The following is a 22,237-nucleotide window of genomic DNA, read 5'->3' on the forward strand; positions in this document are numbered from 1 at the left end:
TCTTCCTGGCCTCCTTGCTTTTAAGTATCTTCCTTCCCCACAGTCCTCCTAGAGGCAGCCACAGAAGGCTTAAAAAAATTTTTTTTTCTTTTTTTTAGGTTTTGGCCCTGGCCTGAGGCATGTGGGATCCTGGTTCCTCGACCAGGGAATGAACCTGTGCCCCTCTGCCTAGGAAGCACCAAGTCTTAACCCACTGGAGTGGCAGGGAAGTCCCCAGAAGGGCCTTTTTGACACTCTTTTTGAACAAGCCTTGTCAGCTCTAAGCCCTTCTGCCTTGTGCAATGGCATTCTGACCCTAGGGAGTGGGGGGTCGCCGCCCACCCCCACCGGCCCCTCCCGGGGCGTCCGGCACCGGAAGCAGCCATTCTTCCACCGGGCTCAGGGGTTCACGGTGCGCCCTGGCCTGCAGGCCTTTCCACCGGCTGTTTTCTCCGCCACAGGTGCAGTCGTCCCCCTCCCACCCTTTTCCCGTGCTCATTCTTACTCATCTGGATCCTGGTTTAAACACTACCTCTTTCAGAAAGCATTCTGCAATGCCCCACGCTGAGTTAGCCGCCCCACCTCAGGGCTCCCCTAGGCCTTTACTGATCTCCGCCTTGACACCTATCCCTCTGGGTCTTGATTTGCCAGAGTTGGTGCGCACTGCCTCCCCATCAGACAGGGAGCCCGTTGAGGGAAGGGACTGGGGCTGATTCAGCTGTCTCCCCACGAACCCCCTGCAGGGCCCGGCTCCTGCGAGGTGCCTGGGCAGATGTTTGTCTCCTGAATAAAGGATGATCCTTATCACTCCTCTGTTCCCAAATCTCTGTGGCTCCCTGCGACCTGGCCCCTCCTTCATCTCTCCTCCGCTCACTTGCCTCCACCACTCCCCTGCTCCCTTGGAGCTTTTTTTTTGGGGGGGGGGTGCATACAATTTTATATAAAGATACATAGAGATATATTCATACCTATATCTAGATATATTCATACCTATCTATACCTATATCTATCCATTAGATCCACTATATATATCCATTATATCTATGTATGTTTATAGAAATAGTCAGAGATATAAAAATGGTTCCATTTATATAAAATGCTTAAAACAGTAACTGTCATGTAGTAAGTAGTCAGTACTGTTGTTGCTGTTCTATTATCAATATCATGTATACACATAGATACACCAACCATCAGTTCAGTTCAGTTGCTCAGCCGTGTCTGACTCTTTGGGACCCCATGAACCGCAGCACGCCAGGCCTCCCTGTCCATCACCAACTCCCGGAGTTTACCCAATCACATGTCGAGTCGGTGATGCCCTCCAACCATCTCATCCTCTGTCTTCCCCTCCTCCTCCTGCCCTCAGTCTTTCCTTTGGAGACTGCACGCGCGGTTTTGCAGCCAGCAGAGGTCTTCCCTGTCCACCCTACTTAAATGTTTGACATGATTGATAGATCAATTTATCACCATCTGAAACACTACATATTCTAGTTATTTTCTTCCTTTTTGGGCCTCTCCCGTGAGGGCAGGCTTTTGTTTTGTTCATTGCTGTCACAAATTGAGTGATCTATAAATATTGACAGAATGAATGAATGGATGGACAGACACATGAGTCTTCAGGTCATGGCATTTTTCCAGTGTTTATATGGGACCTTTAGGTTTCTGCCAGACTCTTTCTCTCACCCTTGGATCCAGGCTGGCTGGGGCCAGAGGGAGCGGTGCGTGTGTGCGTGTGCGTGTGTGTGTGTGTGCGTGCGTGCGTGCGTGCGTGTGTGTGTGGCGGGGAGGGGCAGGCGGGGAGAGGGAGGAGGAGACTGCGGAGTTCACCAAGGCTGCGGGAAGGAAACAGATCTGTTCTAAGGGGCCGGCCACCTATGCACGGTGTGGTCACAGTGACCTCTTGTGGCTGGAGCTGAGAACAGCGTCTTCCTCAGCTCCTCGAGGCCCTCTGGTCCCATTGGCGACAGAACTGTGGTTGTCTCAATGGAGATGGACTGTAAGCGTAACATACACACAGGATTTTGAATCCTTAGTATATTAAAAAAAAAGGTTAAAGGTTAAATTTCTCAAGGTTTAGGGATTAGATCTGATAGAGTGCCTGAAGAACTACGGATGGAGGTTCGTGACATTGTACAGGAGGCAGGGATCAAGACCATCCCCAAGAAAAAGAAATGTAAAAAGGCAAAATGGTTGTCAGAGGAGGCCTTACAAATAGCTGTGAAGAGCTAAAGGCACAGGAGAAAAGGAAAGATATACCCATTTGAGTGCAGAGTTCCAAAGAACAGCAAGGAGAGATAAGAAAGCCTTCCTCAGTGATCAGTGCAAAGAAATAGAGGAAAATAATAGTATGGGAAAGACTAGAGAGCTCTTCAAGAAAACTGGAGATACCAAGGAAACATTTCATGCAAAGATGGGCACAATAAAGGACAGAATGGTGTGGACCTAACAGAAGCAGAGGATATTAAGAAGAGGTGGCAAGAATACACAGAAGAACTATACAGAAAAGCTCTTCATGACCAAGATAATCACGATGGTGTGATCACTCACCTAGAGCCAGACATCCTGGAATGTGAAGTCACGTGGGCCTTAGGAACTATCGCTACGAACAGAGCCAGCGGACGTGATGCAATTCCAGTAGAGCTATTTCGAATCTTGTGGAAGTGCTGCACTCAATATGTCAGCAAATTTGGAAAACTCAACAGTGGCCACAGGACTGGAAAAGGTCAGTTTTCATTCAAATCCCAAAGAAAGGCAATACCAAAGAATGCTCAAACTACCGCACAATTGCACTCATTTCACACGCTAGTAAAGTAATGCTCAAAATTCTCCAAGCCAGGCTTCAACAGTATGTGAACTGTGAACTTCCAGATATCAAGCTAGATTTAGAAAAGGCAGAAGAACCAGAGATGAAATTGCCAACATCTGTTGGATCATCGAAAAAGCAAGAGAATTCCAGAAAAACATTTACTTCTGCTTTATTGACTATGCCAAAGCCTTTGACTATATGGATCACAATAAACTGTGGAAAATTCTGAAAGAGATGGCAATACCAGACCACCTGATCTACCTCCTGAGAAACCTGTATGCAGGTCCGGAAACAACAGTCAGAACTGGACATGGAAGAACAGGCTGGCTCCAAATAGGAAAAGGCTGTATATTGTCACCCTGCTTAGTTAATTTATATGCGGAGTACATCATGAAAAATGCTGGGCTGGATGAAGCAAAAGCTGGAATCAAGATTGCTGGGAGAAATATCAATAACCTCAGATATACAGATGACACCACCTTTTATGGCAGAAAGCGAAGAAGAACTAAAGAGCCTCTTGATGAAAGTGAAAGAGGAGAGTGAAAAAGTTGGTTTAAAACTCAACATTGAGAAAACTAAGATCATGGCATATGGTCCTGTCAGGAAGCATTTAACAGGAGGCTTCCTGTGTGCTATTTTGGATCTGTCAGGAATTCTCTGTTCCTTATTAATTCCTGAATATTCAGGAATTAAGAGGAGAGGCAAGCCTCTCCCTGGGGCTGAGGAATCCAGGCATTTCCTTCATTAGTTTTTCTATATGGTGATAAGTACCCTCTTCCTTTTTATAAACCATATGGTAAAAGTATTATTTACAACTCTCTCTCTTTAATATGGATTGCCTATGTTTTGTAAATCTGGAATTTTAACCTTTATCTTTGCTGAGAATAACTACAGTATATATGCCCACACCATGTTGATTAAAACACCTTTGCCCCATCAGAGCTTTGGTCCCCACGTCTTGCTTTCTCCCTCTCTCTCTCAGGCTATTTCTTTGGAGCGCAGAGGCTCTTTGAGTTCACTTTCCTGCCTGGGCTTCTAAGACCCTCTCGAGAAGGTGCCCTGTGGCTTCAGCCCATCGAGGGGGGGCCTGAGGCACCCGTGAACAGAGCAAGCCCCGTGCAGGGGCTTTATTGGCTTTCTGCGTAAACCAAGGAATACCAGCCTCTTTCTCTCTCCCTTACTTTCTTATCAGTCAACTCCGGACCACCAGGTTCTGGTCCATTAAAGAACTTCAACATGGTTCCATCACTTTATGGTAAATAGATAGGGAAACAGTGGCAGACTTTATTTTTGGGGGCTCCAAAATCACTGCAGATGGTAACTGCAGCCATGAAAGGAAGGAGTGCTCCGCAAGGGCCTGGCAAACGACAACTGGGAAATGGGCTCCTGCCTAAGCGAGACGTGGCAGGACCTGCGCTGGCTACTACCGCACCTCAGCTCTTGCTATTGTCCTCCCTGCCCACTCTGCTCTGGCCACACCACCTGGCTGTTGTTTCCTGGACTTACCAACTTTATTCCCACCCTTGGGCTCTTGTATCAGCAGTTCCTTCTGCCTGGAAAGTTCTTTCCCAAGATAGCTTTATGATTTTTTTTTTTGGCTGCCTTCAGTCTTAATTAGGATCTTTTGTTGCAGCCCAAAGACTCTTTAGTTGTGGTGGGTGGGCTCAGTAGTTGTGGTGCGGGTGGCGGGGTGGCTTAGTTGCCCCCTGATATGTGAGATCTTAGTTCCCACACGAGGGGTCAAACCTGTGTCTCCTGCATTGGAAGGCAGATTCTTAACCACTGGACCACCAGGAAAGTCCTGATAGCTTTATGCTTCACTCCTTTGCTTCACTCAGGTCTCTGCTCAAATGCAACCTCCTCAAAAGGCCATACCCTGACCCCTATGGACACTGGCGCCATCTCTCTCTCTAATCCTGCTTCATTTTTATTTGTTGTGTTAATCACTGTCTAACATTATATATTCACTGACTAACTGTCTGTTTCTCCCAGACTGTGAACCTCATGGCAGCTGGGGGTTTTGTCTTTTGCTCACTGCAGTATTCCTAGCCCTTGGCACATGGGGCACAGATGAAGTGCTCAATACGTGTTTGTTGAACGAATAATTAACCTAATGCTCGATTAATTCACAGGGGACTCCAAGCATGTGTTGCCAGCCCTCCAGCCCAATCTAAATAGGAAAAGAGAGACCCAAAGAGTGTGGATGGCCAGAGGACAGGACCCAGTGGCTGGGGTTTGGGAGACTCCCAATGTCCTGGGCTGGGCAGGGTGGGAGGAGATTCAGGAACGCTTCCAGGAGGCCCCTGGAGGATGTGAGCAGAAAGATGGGAAAGGAGGGCATTTCTAAAAAAGGAGCAGTGCAGCAAAACTTGGAGGTGGGACTGAGGACACCAAGCCTCCTCAGAAGTCAGGCAGGCAGTTTCCGAGCCTCACGCCTGTCTGGATCGGCAAGGCAGCAACCCTGAAATCGAGCGCCCCCTGGTGGCCAAACCTTAGTGTGAACAGCCAAGTCGGACACATTTATTGAGCGCTTTATCATTCACAACAGTGCTTTGATGGGAGGACTTATTTTCAGCGGAGCAAATGGAAGATTCGAGAGGTTAAGTCACTGACCCAAGCTCACCCAGCTCTGCCTCTAGAATCTGAAGTCTGGAGAGCCGCCCCAGTTGCTCTTCATCCATCAGAGATTCAGGTGGTAGTGGGGATAGGGACTAATTCCACCGTCTTGAAGAGCCCCCCAGGTGGACCTGGGTGTGAGCCCCCAGGTGGGGCTCCAGAGAGGTGACCTCAGGCCAGTGATGGGCCTCGGGCTACAGCCAATGAGATCGTGGTGCGGGTGAAGTGAGATGGCCCAGCGCCTGCAGTACACACAGCGCTCACACGGAAACACCACGAGTGCTGTAACTGACATGTCCATCCAGCTGCCTGGTTGTGCTTAGCCTACTACAGGCAAACACGAACATCAGGCGGGCAGTAGGCGATCGAGAAGGGTTAGGGCTATCTGAGCACGTCCAGAACCCCACAGAGGTACAGGCAAGCAGCCCCCTAATTTCCACTCGCTCGGGAATGGAAGGTCGTCTGGTGCTCCCCTCTCTGAGACCCAGGAGTCCAGAGCCCCAGTGTCTGGAGGATCTCGGGTAACAGGTTCCGTCTCTCTCCCAGCTGCACACGAAGTCCGGGCTCAGGTAACTCGGGTTCATTCCGTGTCATTTATAGGCAGTCTCGTGCCCCCACGGCGCCGGATCCCCGCGGGGAACTGCAGTCTCTAGAAGTCGGGGACCGGCTCGGAAGTCGGCAGTCGGGACGGCTGCGGCTCCCGCGGCGGCCCCTCCTCGTCCAGCCCCCGGCGGCCCTTGCCGATGGCCAGGCGGGGCCGGCCGCGGTTCAGGCCGTCCAGGAGCGCGCAGGCCTGGCAGAGCGCGCGGCTGGCCAGCGCCCCGCAGCGGGAGCAGGCGCCGGGCGGCGGGGGCCGCGCGGCCGGGGCCAGCGCCAGGCGCTCGGCCGAGTGCACCAGGTCCAGCACCGCCGACGGCCGCGCCGCCTCCAGCATCTTGAGCAGGTCGCGCGCGTGGCCGCGGAAGGCCTCGGGCGCGTACACGCACTCCTCGGAGAAGTAGTCGAGGCGGCGGAAGTGCGCGTACAGCACCACCTCCTTCTGCGACGCCAGCTGCAGCGGGCGGCAGCGCGGCAGGGCGCCCCCCTCGCCCGGGGAGCCCAGGCCCCCGCCCCGCGCCAGCCGGCCCGCGTCGCCCCGCAGGAAGTTCATGAGCACCGTCTCCGCCATGTCGTCCGCGTTGTGTCCTGGGAGAGGGGAGACAGGAGCCGTGGGGACGGGGCCGGGGCCGGGGGGCCGCGGGAGGAGACCCCGGGGCACCGCGGGACGGCCTCGGGGAGGCTGCGGGGGGACGCGGCGAGAAACGAGAGGGCGACGCACCCAGGCTCCCGTGGAGCAACCCGGGGTGCCTCACTTACCCCCCACTTATCGCAGACCAGGCCCTCTGCTAGCGAGTGAAAGTCCTTTAGGCTACAACTATCATTTCAGAGCCTCCCTCTGTGGCACAGTAGGTAAAGAATCTGCATGCAGGGCGGGAGACCTGGGTTTGATGGTGGGTCGGGAAGACTGTCATTTCAGTCTCAATTAAAAGTGTACTTCAGGGAATTCCCTGGTGGTCCAGTAGTTAGGACCCTGTGCTTTGGATGCCGAGAGACCAGGTTCAATCCTTAGTTGGGAGAACCAAGATCCCACAGGCCCAAGACACCCGCCCCCCCAACAAAAACATGTACTTCAGACTACACGGAAGTCATTTAATGGAGATGGGAAACAGGACTGTTGTAGTAAGCAGAATCCCCCACCCCCTCAACCTGAAAATATATTGGGTCCCATGGTGAAAGAGATAAAGATTGCGCATAGAATGAGGGTTACTAATCAGCTGATGGTAATATAGGGAGAGCAGCCTAGCTTTGCCAAGTGGGCCCCAGGGTAATGACAGGGGTCCTTAAAGGTAAAGAGTCAGGATGGAAGATGTGGGAACACAAGCAAGGTCAGACGATGCAAGATAAAGACTCAGCTGCTGGCTTTGAAGCTGGAGGAAGGAGGCCTCCAAGAGGTAGCCTCTAAAAACTGGAAGAGGCAAGAAAATGGACTTTTCAGTAGATTCTTCAGAGGAATGCCAACCAGTGAGACTTCTGCCTGAACTTTAATCTCCAGAACTGCAACCTAACACATTTGTGTTGTTGTTTTTTTCTCATTTGTGTTGTTTTAAGCCATTGGATTTGTGGTGATTTGCTACAGCAGCCATAGAAAACTCATGGTTGTTAACACAAGTGCCTTTGATGGCACAGACTGCAATGTTTGGTGTTATCTTTGTTTAGAGGGACCAGGGAGAAAGTAAGGGAATATTTACACAGCATTAAAAAAAAAAAAAAAGCACTGATTCTCACAACCATTCTCTCATCTGGACCACCCGCAGCTGCCACCCTCCAGGCTCATCTCCTTTGCTCTGCCCTTGCCTCTCCAACCCAGGCTCCTCACCCCTCCCCTACCCACCCATTTCCCCATTGCTCAAAGGATCAGATGTTAACGCCTCACCATCAAAAGGGGAAAGTGGATCTGAACTCCGCCCACTGCTCTGGTCTTCCTGGGGCCCCTCAAAGTGGCCTGGGCACAGATGGTTCCCTCTGCCTGGAACAACCTCCACCCCGCTCAAACATCACCCCTCTTCACCTCCTCACCAGAGCCCCCGATCTCAAAAGCCCTACCTCATCCCCTCTCTCCACACCATAAGGTCCTCTTTTTGCTCCATGTAATTTTACCCAATGGCATTTATGATTGTTTATCATTTTATATTTGGACTGCGCAAAAGGGCGGGCTTAGGTCTGTCCCGGGCATCGCTGTATTCTCAGCCATAGCCCGATGAGGATGTGAGCATATATAATATAAATGTGTATAGTGTGTACTCTATATATTAACAGCTTGGAGCTGGCATTTTAGTAGAAACCCAGTGGTTGTTTGTTGAAGGAATGGATGAGAGCGCGAGAAGAAAAGATAGTTGTGGAAAAGAAGACGTGCCAACAAGAAAAAGAAGTTATGAGGCAGAGAGATACTTTCCAGCGATAGAGATGGATTCTGAAGAGAGACAGCTGGGGGCCATGAGACCAAGAGTATTCGAGACGATTAAAGATAAGCAAAGACTCAAAGACCTGATACCTAGAGACTAACTCCTGCCACTCGCTTCTCCCACCTCCCACCCTCCTTGCCAAGCTGTGCAGACCAAGAGAGCGGCCAAGACCCAAAGTCTTTGTGATGCCCAGCTCATCCCGTTTCCTCCTGCCCCCACCACCCTGCCAGTAACCTTCTGTACTTTCAGGCCCTATGCTAGAGCATGCGCACATCCCCTTCTGCACGTTCGGTTCTTTCCTCTAGGCCATTCATAGTCCCCATTATCACCTAGGCATGCACTCCAGCGCCCTTAAGGTGCCCTATCCTGCACATGCGCCCCTCCCACCACGCCCTCTGGGCCACGCCCCCTCTGGGCCACGCCTGCGCTCACCGGTCACGACGTGCGTGGCTCCCACGAGGCGCGCCCCTTCCTCCAGCGCGCGGCGCCGCAGCACCCCGCAGAAGGTGCAACAGGCTCTGCTGCGGCCGGAGCCAGCCGTGCTGCGGGCCACGGCGTCCATCGTCCAGCCCCCGAAGAGGTCCGCGTAGGCCACGACGGTGAGCGGGAGGTCCCAGAGCGCCGCCTGCCGCCACACGGCCGCCAGCGCCGCATCCCGGTAGCCGCCGATGCCCTCGTCCACCGCCACGAGGTGCAGCGAGATGCCCAGGCGCGGGGCCAGCTCGCGCAGCACGTGCGCCAGCACCGTGGAGTCCTTGCCGCCCGAGGCGCCCACGGCCACCACGGCACCGGGAGGCAGCAGGCGGCCCGCGACGACCGTGTGCAGCACCTCGGCCTCGAAGGCGGCGCAGAAGCAGGCGCCGCACAGCGCCTGGCCCGAGCGCGGACGGCGGAGGGCGGCGCGCGCCGTGTGGCAAGAGGCGCACTGCGGGGCGGGCATCGTGGGGTCCTGCAGAGGCGGGAGGGGTCGGCTTCTCCTGGATGGGTGGAGAGGGGAGGTGGGTTACACGTGGATTCCGGGTTACGGGTCGTTGCTTGCAGAGGGTAGTGTCCCTGCCGAGAACAGTGGGGACCAGGTAGGCTTCTTCCAGAGTAGTTGTAGTAGTTGGTAGTTTAGTCGCTAAGTCGTGTCCGACTCTTGCGACCCCTTGGACAGTAGCCTGCCAGGCTCCTCTGTCCATGGGATTCTCCAGGCAAGAATACTGGAGTGGGTTGCCATTTCCTTCATCTTCCAGAGTAAGGGAGGGTTATATGTATACAACTGACCCTTGAACAACGCGAGGATTGGTAGTACAACCAAATTCCACATAACTTTGCAGTCGGCCTTCCATATCTTCCCTGTTCCAAGTCCAAGGATTCAACTAAACTGCGGATGGTGTAGTACTGTATGTATTTATTGGGGGGAAAAAAAGTCTGAGTCTCAGGGGAGCAGTTCAAACTCATGTTGTTCAAGGGTCAACTGTTTGACCCTGTAAGGTTTAAGGAGGCTAGTGCCTCCAGGAAGGCTTCTTGGATTACACCCATTACACACCAAGGAGAGAGAAGTAGCTGGTTGGGGGTGAGGGGTGGAGGGGAGAGAGAGAGATAGGCAAGTTAGGTCAGATTCTGTTTGGAGGGATGGAGGTGCATATTAAGGACCCATTTCACAGTCTCCAGGGAAGCCACCCCTCTTATAACCCTGATCAGAAGGACAGGTCGCTGACCTGGGCTTCCAGGGCTGCTCAGAGAGCTTGGGGAGGATCAGTGATCTAAGAACAGAAGGAGGCAAGGGGACTGCCAGCAGTTCTGTTAGGGGAAGGGGGATAAACAGGAAAGACCAACTGAATTTCACTTTGGTGGGGGTGGGATGCTGTCTCTACGAATGGGTCCCGATTGTATCCTCTGAAAGGCAGGGCAGGTATCCTCTTGATAAAGCTTCTGTGGCTTTATCAAGAGATGGATCAGCCCATCTTTGACTCCTTCTGTTCCCCCCACCTCATTTCTCCCCACCCAGCCACGATTCCCTCTCTTCTTGGACCCACCTGCCAGGGGAACCCATAAGAACCCACCAGACTGAGTCCCTCCCCTCCAGGGCACCATCATCTCTGGGCTGGACTATCATAGTGCAGTAGCTTCTGAGCAATTCATCCTGTTTCCAGGATTTCCCATAAAGTGTGGAATCATTTTATGTGACTCCCATGCTTACTGTCTATAACACCAGTTAGGTGCCAGTGCAACTCAGCTGTCTGACAGGCATCGCAGAACCCAGATTCCTGATTCCCCTTCCCAAACCTGCTTCTCTCAGCTCTGTCCCTCCAGCTACTCAGGGCAGGAGCTTTGTGTCCCAGGACACTGGGCTGCTTTCTCCATCCCTCTTAACTCTCCCTGTAGGTGATTCCAAATTGCAATGTAAGGTCCCAACCTTTCCTCCAAATGCCCCACTGAGAATGCACCTGGGGCATGTCCTCAAACCTCAAACCCCATACATCCAATTAGAACGGAGCAAATCCTGTTTGTAGCTTCAAAACAGACCCAGAAGCCCAACACTCCTTAGCATCTCCACAGCTGCGACCCTGGTCTGAACCATGTCTCTCTCCTGGATACTGCAGGAGGCTCCTCCTTAGTCTCCCTCCCCTCCCCTCCCCTCCTCTACACACGAAATTGTCCACAAAACTGCCCAGGGTCTTTTCTACATCCTCCTATGCATCTCACCTCACCCCTGCCTCCAGCTTGATTCTCCCTCGCTCTCCTCGTTTGCCTCCTGCTCAGCCTCTTTTGGAGAGGCACCTTCATGGTTCCCAGGTCCTGCCCAACTAGTTTTCCTTGTGGGTGACTGAATCATGATGTCCATCAGGCTCGTCCTTCAAATGTCCCATAGAAGATACCCACTGGATCTCCAGAATCCTAGGTACCCAAACTGACCAGTCCCCTTCTCCCCACGGAGAAACCTGTTCTTGCCCAGTTGTTCGCTGCTTGCTGAGAGTACCATATCTCCACCCAGCTCCTCCGTAGGACAGGACATACAGTCACTCTGGACTCATCTCTCTTCTCCCCCTAAATCTACGGTCACTAGGGCCCAGGAACCTGCCTCCTGAATGAGGAAGACCCTGCCAGGGAACGAGTCTGCAGATTTTCAGCAGCTCATAGGCCACGACACAGCTTTAATTTTAATTCTGAGAGAGATGGGAGTCATGGGAGGGTTCTGTGCAAAGGAGGCAAATGATCTGATTTAAGTTTTAAAAGTTTCCCTTTGGCTGCTATATGGGGAACAGACTGTGGCAGGCAGGGAGACCAGAGAGGAGGCTATGGCGATAGTCAGTGAGATGATGTTGGCCTGGACTGGGGTGCTGGCAGTGGCGATGACAAGAAAAGGTGGGGTTTTGGATCTGTTTTGATGGTACGGTCCGTAGGACTTGCACAAGACTTGGACTGGGGTGGGGTCATGAGAAAGGAGAGGACTGAAGAATGATTTGGAGGCTTGGGCCTGAGCACCTGGGAGAATGATGGGAACATTTAGTTGTGGAGGAGGCTGACTAGAATTCCATTTTGGACACGTCAGATTTGAAATGTGTATTAAGCATCTTCCTTCGCAGATTTTATAGACCCCAGGCCGGCTCAGGCGCCCCCTCTGGGGTCGCAGAGCCCCTTGTATGCCTCCATCCCAACCGGATCAGGACGCTACCTTTCATGGTGACAGGCCTGTCTCCCTTACCCTGTCCTGTGAGCTCACTACAGGCAGGGAGGGATAGGGTCTGCCTCAGCCACCACTGACTCCCCCTGCCTTCCAAGGGATTTGGCAAAGGATCGGGGTTCAGTAAAGATTTGTATGCTGAGGGAATAAGCGCTCCCAGAAGGCGGGGCCCAGACCCCAAGTGTGCCTCCGGATCGCAGCTTTGTCAGAATGATGGGTAGTGTGTAACATCATTCTATCAGGACAGGTTTCAGGACAGTGTAGGGACCTCCTGGAGGGCGGGTGAGGGCAGGAAAATGGTCGAATTTCCCGAGCCCACCCGGGGGAGAGGGGTGGGCGGGACAGAGACAGGCTGGACGGCACAGCCCACAGTGAGTATTCCGGTCAGTAGGCCTCTGGGATACAAGCATTGGGACGTCAGAGGCGAATGTTATTACCCCCGGAGAGTTCCTCAACCTTCGCACGGCACCGCAACAAAGAGCGGGCGCTCAGGGGCCGACCAGCTCCGGGAGGAAATAACTTACCTGAGTAGAACGCGGTGCTGGATCGTCCAAACTGCCTAACACGCGAACTCCTGTACGGAAGTGGCTCCGAGACTACGACTCCCACAAGGATTTGGGAGCTGTCTTGCCTACGGCTCCCATAGCCCCACGCGACGGCTCCACCTGAAGCAGCGGTGGTTACTGAGGCCCTCGGCCTACAACTCCCAGCAGTCCTTGCGGCCCCTTATTTCAATCTGCCCACTACTCCCAAAATCCACTGCGCTGTGCCTTCTGCGCCTGCGCATGGGCAACGGACGCGGCGCGCGTACTGTTAACTAGGGTGGTGAGCTGTCACCGTGCCTTAAAAGGCGAAGTGGCTGCATTCGAATTATCTGCTTTTGTGGGATTACGATAGGCTTTTAGAAGGATTGTAGTGCACATTGGACTTCCCTGGTGGCTCAGACAGTAAAGCGTCTGCCTACAATGCGGGAGACCCGGTTTCAGTCCCTGGGTGGGGAAGATGCCCTGGAGAAGGAAATGGCAACCCAATCCAGTATTCTTGCCTGGAAAATCCCATGGACGGAGGAGCCTGGTAGGCTATTACAGTACATGGGGTCGCAAAGCGTCGGACACGACTGAGCGACTTCACTTTCACTTTCTTTCATAGAGCACATTATTTTTGCCCTTTGAGTTTGGGTCGCAGCCGTGTGAATCTCGTCCTCCACATTTTATTGGTAAAAGCAATAATGAGCTCAATCCAGATTAAAGAGGAAGACGTAATAAACTTCATTGTGTAATAAATGAAGTTTATTACTATTTTGCCTTAAGGAAGTGGTGGCATTGTTTGGAGCTCTTCGGAAACTTGTACCTACAGCTACTCATCTGTCTGTCAGCTGCTCCCTCTGTTTGATGATGGCGATTACCCCTTTCTGTCAGGCATGTTCAGAAAATGAAATGGGATCATACATGTTAAGGGATAGAACAAAACTTTCACCTTACCCAGTGCTTGGACCAGTGTGTCAACAGCCTGGCATTTTCCAAAGAACATTCCTGAGGGTGGCCAGAAGGTCAAGGAAGATGAATAGAGATCTTCTTTTCCCTGGAGTCCCTCCTCCCAGGTAGACCTGGGCCCTTCCCGGCACGTCTAACATATTGTTGGCCCTCCTGAATCCAGACCAAGGGTCCTTGTTCTTTGTGGTCAACCTCCCCTCCCCCTCCCCAAGGCTGCAGACATTCTGAGCCAGCAACCAACTCCGAATCAGCACCACGGATAGCGGCATCGCCGTTTCCTAGGGATCCCCAGAAACCAGAGAGAACCCAAGGGGTGCAGAGGTGGGGTTGGTCACAGAGAGAGCCCAGAACTTGCTAGCTGGTGGAGGATCCCCAGTACAGTGGGAGAGTGAGTGGGATTGGGAACATGGTACCTGAGCGTCCAGGGTCATCTGCAGAGCTCACATCACTTGTGAGACCCTGAAAGTCCCCACTATGTCTACTTGGCCTGTTCCTCTCTGAGAACTCACCCTTTAGTCCAGAGAAGCAAGAGACCCGCCCATCACATGCCTTTGTTTCCCCGCCACAGGCACTTCCCCCGCCTCTTTGGAATTGTGGATGTCTGTCTCCCAACCAGATGTTGCTTTTCTCAAGGGCAAAGGTTGAATCTTTACTAAAAACCTAAAGGTACAGTGTAGATGGTTGATGAATGAATGAAATTTCTTCCCTCACCTCATGGTAAGCGTCGACAATTCTTTCCTCTCACATTAACATACACTTCCTATCACCCAGCCCAATGAACCCTAAGCCATCAACTGATGAACTGACTTCCTGTGCAATTTACTTGCCCACTCTGGACCTCAGTGTCTTCTTCAGCAAATTGAATAAGTGGGGTTAAAAGTCCTCCTAAACTCTGATGGCTTGTGGTCAAAAGTTCCTCTTTCACCCACCATTGGATTCTCTGTGACTTCCCTCTGTCTCTTCTCTGATTTGTCTGTTTTTGTTTGCAAATTAGGGACCATGGGAAACAGCCCTTCTGAGCACTGAGATACTATAACTGCCCCTGCTAGGAGACAGTGAGTCGGTCAGGACAGAGGGGGCCCAAGAGGGGAATGGGGCTACAAGATGAGATATCAGCTGAAAATGCAAGAGTTGATGGTGTGGGCATGCCCATGTATGCGTATCCCCTGCATCTTCCCTTCTCAGTGATCACAGCACCAGCCCTACCCCAGGTTATGGGTAATGGTTCCACGAGAGGGGTGAGGGGTCTAAGATGGGCAGATGCATGAAGCTGAATGGAAGAAAACAGATGAATTTTTTTTTCTCTTTATACCAAGTCTTAAGAAAAACAAGTGCAAAGCTTAGTACCAAAGGCAGCACGCTCGGATGATAAAACTACAGAGAAAAGCAAGGAACCAGTTGGCATTAAAGTGAGGCTAGGGGCTTATTGGGGCTTTCCTAGTGGCTCAGAAATCAGGTAAAGAATCTGCCTGCAATGCGGGAGATGTTGGTTTGATCCCTGGGTCGGGAAGAACCTCTGCAAAAGGGCATGGCAACCTACTCCAGTATTCTCGCTTGGAGAATCCCATGAACAGAGGAGCCTGGTGGGCTAGAGTCCATGGGGTGGGAAAGAGTAGGACACGGTTGAGCTAACACTTTCCCTTTTTTTTCACTTGGGGCTTATTGAGGGAAGTGGGTGTGCAGTGGGGAGGAGAAACAAGAAGGAGATCCTGAGGGGTCAGCAGCATTCTGTTTCTTGGATGGCACAGTGGTCATGGGGGCAGAGAAGTGGGAGGGACTACTGGGTTCATCCACAAGAGGGTCTCGGGTCACTGAGATGGGGCCCTGGGCTGGAAGCAGCCCTTTCCCACAGCCTGGGAGAGGCCTCCTTCCTACCTGTGCCGTTTTCTTGGACAATGGTCACGGTCAAGTTCAGTGGAAAGTCTGTGACAGAGAGACATGGGGGACCCATGTCAGTAGTGAGGCCTCAGTGGACGTGGGCCCTGTGTCCTCAGAAGCTGCATAAATGGGGAAAGGATGGGGCAGGGGTCCTCCTGACCCCCTCCCAGGCCAAATTCTGGGGCCCGATGTTTGAGGCCCATGACCCCTGGTTATGGGTAATGGCTGCCCTCCAGACCCCTTCAGGGACCTGGGCGTCCTGGCCCAGCTCTCACAGGACACGTTGAGGTGGATGATCCTCGTTGTGCTCACTTCAGCTCCAGGTGAGGTCACCTGACAGGGGAGCTTGGTGCCATGGGGTGAACACCAATGAGAGGGGGGTCCTGGGGCCCAGGGAGGTGGCAGCAACTGACGTCCAGGAGAAGATGGGGGGTGTGCCCACCTCACAGACCCAGGGCACAGAGCAGGTCAGGTTCCTGGGGCGGCCGGGCTCCAGCGTCCCAGAAATAAGGATGTGGGGTGTGTGGTTTAGGGCTGGTGAGGACAGGGGGAGATGGAGGGATTAAAAGGGGGTTCGAGGTGTGACCCCCAGACAACCTCAGGCTTTGGTCCATCACCTTCCTTAGGCCCCCCTCCTGCTTTACCCCAACCCCCATTTCTGAAGGAGAGTCTCATTCATACTTGTTAATATTGATTCTGCTGCTGCTGCTGTTGAATCGCTTCAGTTGTGTCCGACTCTGTGTGACCCCATGGACTGCAGCCCACCAGGCTCCGTTGTCCCTGGGATTCTCCAGGCAAGAACACTGGAGTGGGCTGCCATTGCCTTCTCCAATGAATGAAAGTGAAAAGTGAAAGTGAAGTCGCTCAGTCATGTCCGACTCCTAGCGACCCCATGGACTGCAGCCCACCAGGCTCCTCCGTCTATGGGATTTGCCAGGCAAGATCTGTCCCTTACAAATTGGCACTTGCCATCTACCTCGACAAAGATAAAATCCTGAGCTGCTGTAGCTGCTGACCTTCGTTACCCTCTGAAAAGGGTTCAGGGTGGAGATCAGGAATGAGGTATCTGTGCTGTAGGAAAAACTGGCAGGACAGGTCTTCAGACAGTTAGATATCTTCAGGAGATGATTTTATGAGCCCAATTCATGCATCTCCTTATGAAAAGCACCCAGTTCCTTCCTGGTGACGTCTGCTCCTCGTGACTAGCAGTAACCTTCACAAGGCAAGCAGAAACCTTCTTCAAAAAAAAATGTGATTAATTAAAAAAATAAATGAAGTGGCAAAAAAAAAAAAAAAAAGCTTGCTTGCATGTTCCTAAGTTACATATATACTGACCTTTTGCCCTATCTCTTTGGAGCAGTTTCTTAGACCTAGAAAGGCTGTCTCCGGGGCTATAGTCCTCATTTTGCCCTGAATAAAGCTTAACTCACAACTCTCACATTGTGAATTTTTTTCAGTTGACAATGGCATGTTTAAATATTTTTGATATGGTGGGTTAAATATAATACAATTTAAAGTAATTTCAGACTTCCTTAGTGGTCCAGTGGTTAAGAGTCCTGCCAATGCTGGGGACATGGGTTTGATCCCTCGGGAAACTAAGATTTCCACTCGGGAAACTAAGATCCCACATGCCGTGGGACAACTAAACCCATGCACCACAACTCCTGAGTCTCAAGAGCCCTTGAGCCACAACTACGGAAGCCCCCACACCCTAGAACCCATGCTTTGCAACAAGAGAAGCCACCGCAATGAGAATCCTATGCACAGCAGAGAAGAGTAGCCCCCGCTCACCACAACTAGAAAAAGCCTGCATGCAGCAACGAAGACTCAGTGTAGCCAAAAATATGTAAATAAATAAAATTTAAAAGTAATTTCACCAAGTTGTTTTTCTATGGTGGCTATTAAGACTTTTAAAATTACATACATGGCTTGTATTCTATTTATTTTGGACAGCATTACTCTAGAAGAAAACTTAGAAAAATATCTGTGGATGTGCAAAGAATTCTTAAAGGACATCCAAAATACTAAGCATAAAAATATATAAATTAGACTTCATAAACACTTCTGTTCATCAAAGACAGAATTAAGAATATAAAAGGGAAGCTATAATGTAGGAGAAAATCATATCTATCTATCTATATCTTCTATCTATCGAGAGATCCCTGAAAGACAGGTTGAACTTACATATAAAGAATTAATGTTTTCAAAAAAGAAGCTGGGCCCCAAATGGAGTCATACCTGCTAAGCCCCATATCAGCAAACAACACTTATTACCTAACTTAATTGCAATTTCAGCCTCCCAAGGATATGACCTTTAACCAGTCAGTTTGTAATTTTCTGGTCAGCACTAATGAGATGATGTTCCATATAGATCTCTATCTCCCAAAGAAAGATGAGGTAATTCATTCTTCCCTGGTCCCTGCACCCTTCTGATATAAAAGACTTCCATTTTGTACATCTTTCTACTTGTTCAGTGAGATGTTGCCTGATTCATGAATAAGCAAATATCTAATTAAATATTTAAATCTGCTCAGTTGACTTTTACTTTTTACACCGATGACAAGCTAATTTTTAAATTGGGAAAAATGACTTGTTTATATATTTTTGTAAGAGAAGAGATCCAAATGACACATGAAAAAATGCTGAAAAGATGCCAGAGAAATGAAAATTGTAATCACGATAGATGTTCTATCAGAACTATTACAGTGGCTAAAATTTTAAAACCTAAGCATACCAAATGTTAGAGGGGATGTGGAGGAACTGGAACTCTTGTACATTTCTGAGTGTGCTCAGACTCTCAGTCATGTCAGACTCTCTGTGACCCCATGGACTGTAGCCCACAAGGTTCCTCTGGCCGCGGAATTTTCCAAGCAAGAATATTGGAGTAGGTTGCCATTTCCTACTCCCGAGATCTTCCCAAACCAGGGATTGAACCCGTGTTTCCTGCCTTGGCAGGCGGATTCTTGACAACTTACATCACCTGGGAAGCTACACATTTCTGTGGGGGCGGGGGCGGGAGGAATGTAAATAGTACAACTGCTTTGGAAGATGATGTGGCCGTTTTGTGTACAGTTAAGCATAATACATCCGTTCTATAACCCAACAATTCTACTCCTAGAAATTTACTCTGGAAGAATAAAAGCAAATATCCACACAAACACTTATATGTGCCTGTTTATAGCAGCATTATTTATAACGGCCCAAATGTGGAAATAACCCAAATAGTAGAAGAGAATGAATAACCAAAGTATGATATATCCATACAATGGAATACTAGTCCTCAAAAACAACAATAACAACAACAACACATGTAATGAGAATGAATTTTGAATACATGTTGAATGAAAGAAACCAGATGCAAAAGAATACATACCTTATCATTCCATTGATATGAAGCTCAGGAATAGGTAAAATTAATGTGTAGTAGCAGAAATTCCTCCTTCATGGATCACAGCCTTGTCCTGGTGAAGGGGTTTGCATAACTCAATGAAGCTATGAGCCACAGCTCAGGGCCACCCAAGATGGACAAGTCATAGTGAAGAGTTCTGGCAAAACGTGATCCACTGGAAAAGGAAATGCCAACCCCCTCCAGTAATCTTGCCTGGAAAATTTCGTGGACAGAGGAGCCTGGTGGACTCCTGTCCACGTGGCTGCAAATAGTCAGACACAACTGAGCACCCACAACTGACTTACAATATTATATCAGTTTCAAGTGTACAATAGAGTGATTTGACTTTTTTAATGGAGATATAGGTTTAGATATAGACGTAGAACACGTGCCCATCTCTGTCAATGGGAATACACAATGGTTAACTTGGGATGTGTTTGTGTGTGTTAGTCACTGTAGTGTCCAACTCTCTGTGACCTCACAGACTCTGTAGCTCACCAGGCTTCTCTGTCCATTGAATGCTCCAGGCAAGAATACTGGAATGGATTGCCATTCCCTTCTCCAGAGGAATTTCCCAACCCAGGGAACAAATCCCCGTCTTCTGCACTGCAGGCAGATTCTTTACCGTTTGAACTACAGGGAAGTCTGTATCGTGAAAGTGAAAGTCACTCAGTCGTATCAGACTCTTTGCGACCCCATGGACTGTATACTTCATGGAATTCTCCAGGCCAGAATACTGAAGTGGGTAGCCCTTTCCTTCTCCAGCGGCTCTTCCCAACCCAGGAATCAAACCAGGTCTCTTGCATCTTACAGGCGGATTCTTTACCGACTGAGCTATGAGGGAAGCCTGTGAGGGATGTGTTTAGTTTTTTATTATTTGCATCAGGCGATTTTTGGAAATACCTGTGAATCTAATGCATCTTAATGCATAGATATGACAGGCTGCGGTGCATGGGAGTGCAAAAATGTTGGACATGACTTAGTGCCTAAACAACAACAATGGCGGTTAAATAATGGAGCACAGAGGCCGCATAAAAGGGGTTGGGATGTGTAGGGAGAGCATCCAGACATGGCAACTAGATGCAATAGCAGGCACTTCTTTCCAATCGGACTCCACAGGGGAGGGAGCTGGGAGCCTGGGACGGGGCAGATGATTCCCCTCTCAAATCTTGACAGTTTACATCCGAAAGAATTTTTCGTGGCAGCTCACAGTCCCGAATCTCTCCTAACAAGGAGCGGGATCCCTGTTGCCTCCTCCTCCTCCTGAATCACTCTTCATAACAACCCTCCCAGCTTTTTCTGAGCCGCTCAGATGCAATCCTGGAATGACCTGTCCCCGGTGGGTGGATCCAAGCAGTGACAGGCAGAAAGCCCCGCCCACTCTTTTCCTTCTCCCTTCCTGCGCTCAGGATGAAAAAAAGAAAAAAACCTCATCGCTCCTCCCAGAGGAAGGTCCTTGTTTATATGACATGGCTCGGCCACTGTCCTGCCCCACCCAGGACGCCTTCCGGGTTTGAACAGCACTATCCATAACCCCACACTCCCCAGTTGAGATCAGGCATTAATTCAAAGTTCCCCGAGGCGTTGTCACTTCTGAATCAGGCTGGGGAATGAACTGGGGTGTGGAAGGTTGTCTGTGCCCTTGCTGGGTCCCAGCTGGGCGGTGGAGTCTGACAGTGGCTTTCTTCTAAAAAACTATCAGACACACGTATGGCTTCCTGGGACATTTGCCAAGCACCTGGCCGGTGTGAGGCTCTGTGCCAGGTGTGCTGAAGGATCCTGAGGAAAGCAAAGTGTCGCTCAGGTTATGGAGAAGAGGAACCAGGCTCAGAGAGGTTAGGCGGCTGCCTCAGGGTCACCCAGCTACTCAGGGCAGCGTTGGGACTCATGCCCCTCCAGGGTTCTGAGGGTCTCTTCCTCATGGACTCTTGTTGGGTCAGGCAACCAGCAGACCTCTTGGCCATGTGTTTGCATGAAATAACCTCCTGTGAGGACTTTTGATTTTTATTGAAGAAACAGCAGTGAAGGACCTAGTGACTTGGGGACAGGCAGATACAGATGAGGAGATGAAGGCTAGAGGACCCCAAGACGGAAGAGGTCTTAAGCAATGGGCCCAGGAGACTGCCTTGTGTCCAGAAATGGCCCTAACTGCTTCATGAACCTTCAAACAGTCAGGTATTTCTTGAGAGCAGCGACCACCACAGGGACTCGCCTGGGCTTCCACACTCCCCTAGATCTGGCTCTAGAGTCTAGAGTCTCTCTTTTTCTTTCTCCCTCCCTCCTTTCTTTCTATTTTGTTATGGGGATGAGCAAATTTACTTAGATATTTTTGGACACGTGCATGAAGAGAGCTCAAGAAGAAGTTCCAGAAATGGCATTATGAGGTCTCAATAAACCATATGTTGTTTTAATTTTATTGGTTCTTATACTAAATATGAAAACAATGTATATACTTTGAGAAGGGGGAAAAAAACACTTCAGAGAATACAGTAAAGTGCAAAAAGGGAAATTTAGATAGCACCATTAAGAGTTAACAGTTTCTACAATTTGTGCACAGATATTCATACATATATGGAGATACATATGGTATATCTATATGTCGATATTGTTGTTCACTTGCTAAGTCATGTCCCACTCTTTGCGCCATGGACTGCAGCACACCAGGCTCCCCGTCTTTCACTATCTCTCGGAGTTTGTGCAAACTCATGTCCATCGAGTCGACGATGCCATCCAACCATCTCACTGGATATATATAGCATATAGGTGTGTGTGTCCACATACTGTGCTATTGTATCTATATCAGTTAACTAATCTATACTTTTCACAACATGGTCCTATCAGATGCCGGTCTGTATTGTGCAATTCCAACTCGGCATCAAATTGTGAACATTTCACACACCAGTGAGATCTCGTTGCCCAGCAGTTTCTAACCATGACATTCACCCGACAGGCGCTGTGGCTGCATCTCTCTGTCACTCGCGATGCTGAGATGGGGCATCTTTGCAGCCTCTCTAATGGTCCCACAGGGTCTGGTTAAGGAAGTAGAGAAGTTGGAATCCAATTTACTGGTAGGGAAGAGGCGTGGGAATTAGAACCCCCGAGCTCCGCGCATGCCCCGCCCCAGTCTGCATCCCATTGGCTGGTTCTGATTGGCAGATGGAGTGGTCAGTGGCCATGTGCTCCTGGGGTTCCCCACCCTCCCACCACTGGGTCCTAGGAGCAGACTGTAGACGTTCTCTGGGAGCCTCCACCTCCAGTCCCAGCGGGACTGGCCAGAGTTCCTTGCTTGACTGTCCCCTCCAGCCAGTCCCTGGGCCCCTTCCACCCTAGCCTGTCCCTATGGGTACTCTCACGCCCGCTTCACCTCCTTGCCTGTCCGGTTTTATCCTCCAGGTCTGAGGCAGACAG

The 22,237-nt window shown here is 50.5% G+C and overlaps 1 protein-coding gene across 1 annotated transcript; it reads right to left on the bottom strand.

Annotated features, from left to right (window-relative positions):
• Window positions 1-5,317: 5,317 nt before the first annotated feature.
• CTU1 (cytosolic thiouridylase subunit 1) lies at window positions 5,318-12,645 on the bottom strand. Its single transcript, XM_052656099.1, has 3 exons — window positions 12,595-12,645; window positions 8,833-9,377; window positions 5,318-6,583 (listed from the first exon to the last, which is right to left on the bottom strand). The coding sequence occupies exons 2-3, from the start codon at window positions 9,338-9,340 to the stop codon at window positions 6,048-6,050; spliced, it is 1,044 nt and encodes a 347-aa protein (XP_052512059.1). The 5' UTR covers window positions 9,341-9,377; window positions 12,595-12,645; the 3' UTR covers window positions 5,318-6,047.
• Window positions 12,646-22,237: the final 9,592 nt, after the last annotated feature.

This window comes from Budorcas taxicolor, chromosome 18, assembly GCF_023091745.1.
Source record: "Budorcas taxicolor isolate Tak-1 chromosome 18, Takin1.1, whole genome shotgun sequence".
Lineage (NCBI taxonomy): Eukaryota > Metazoa > Chordata > Mammalia > Artiodactyla > Bovidae > Budorcas > Budorcas taxicolor.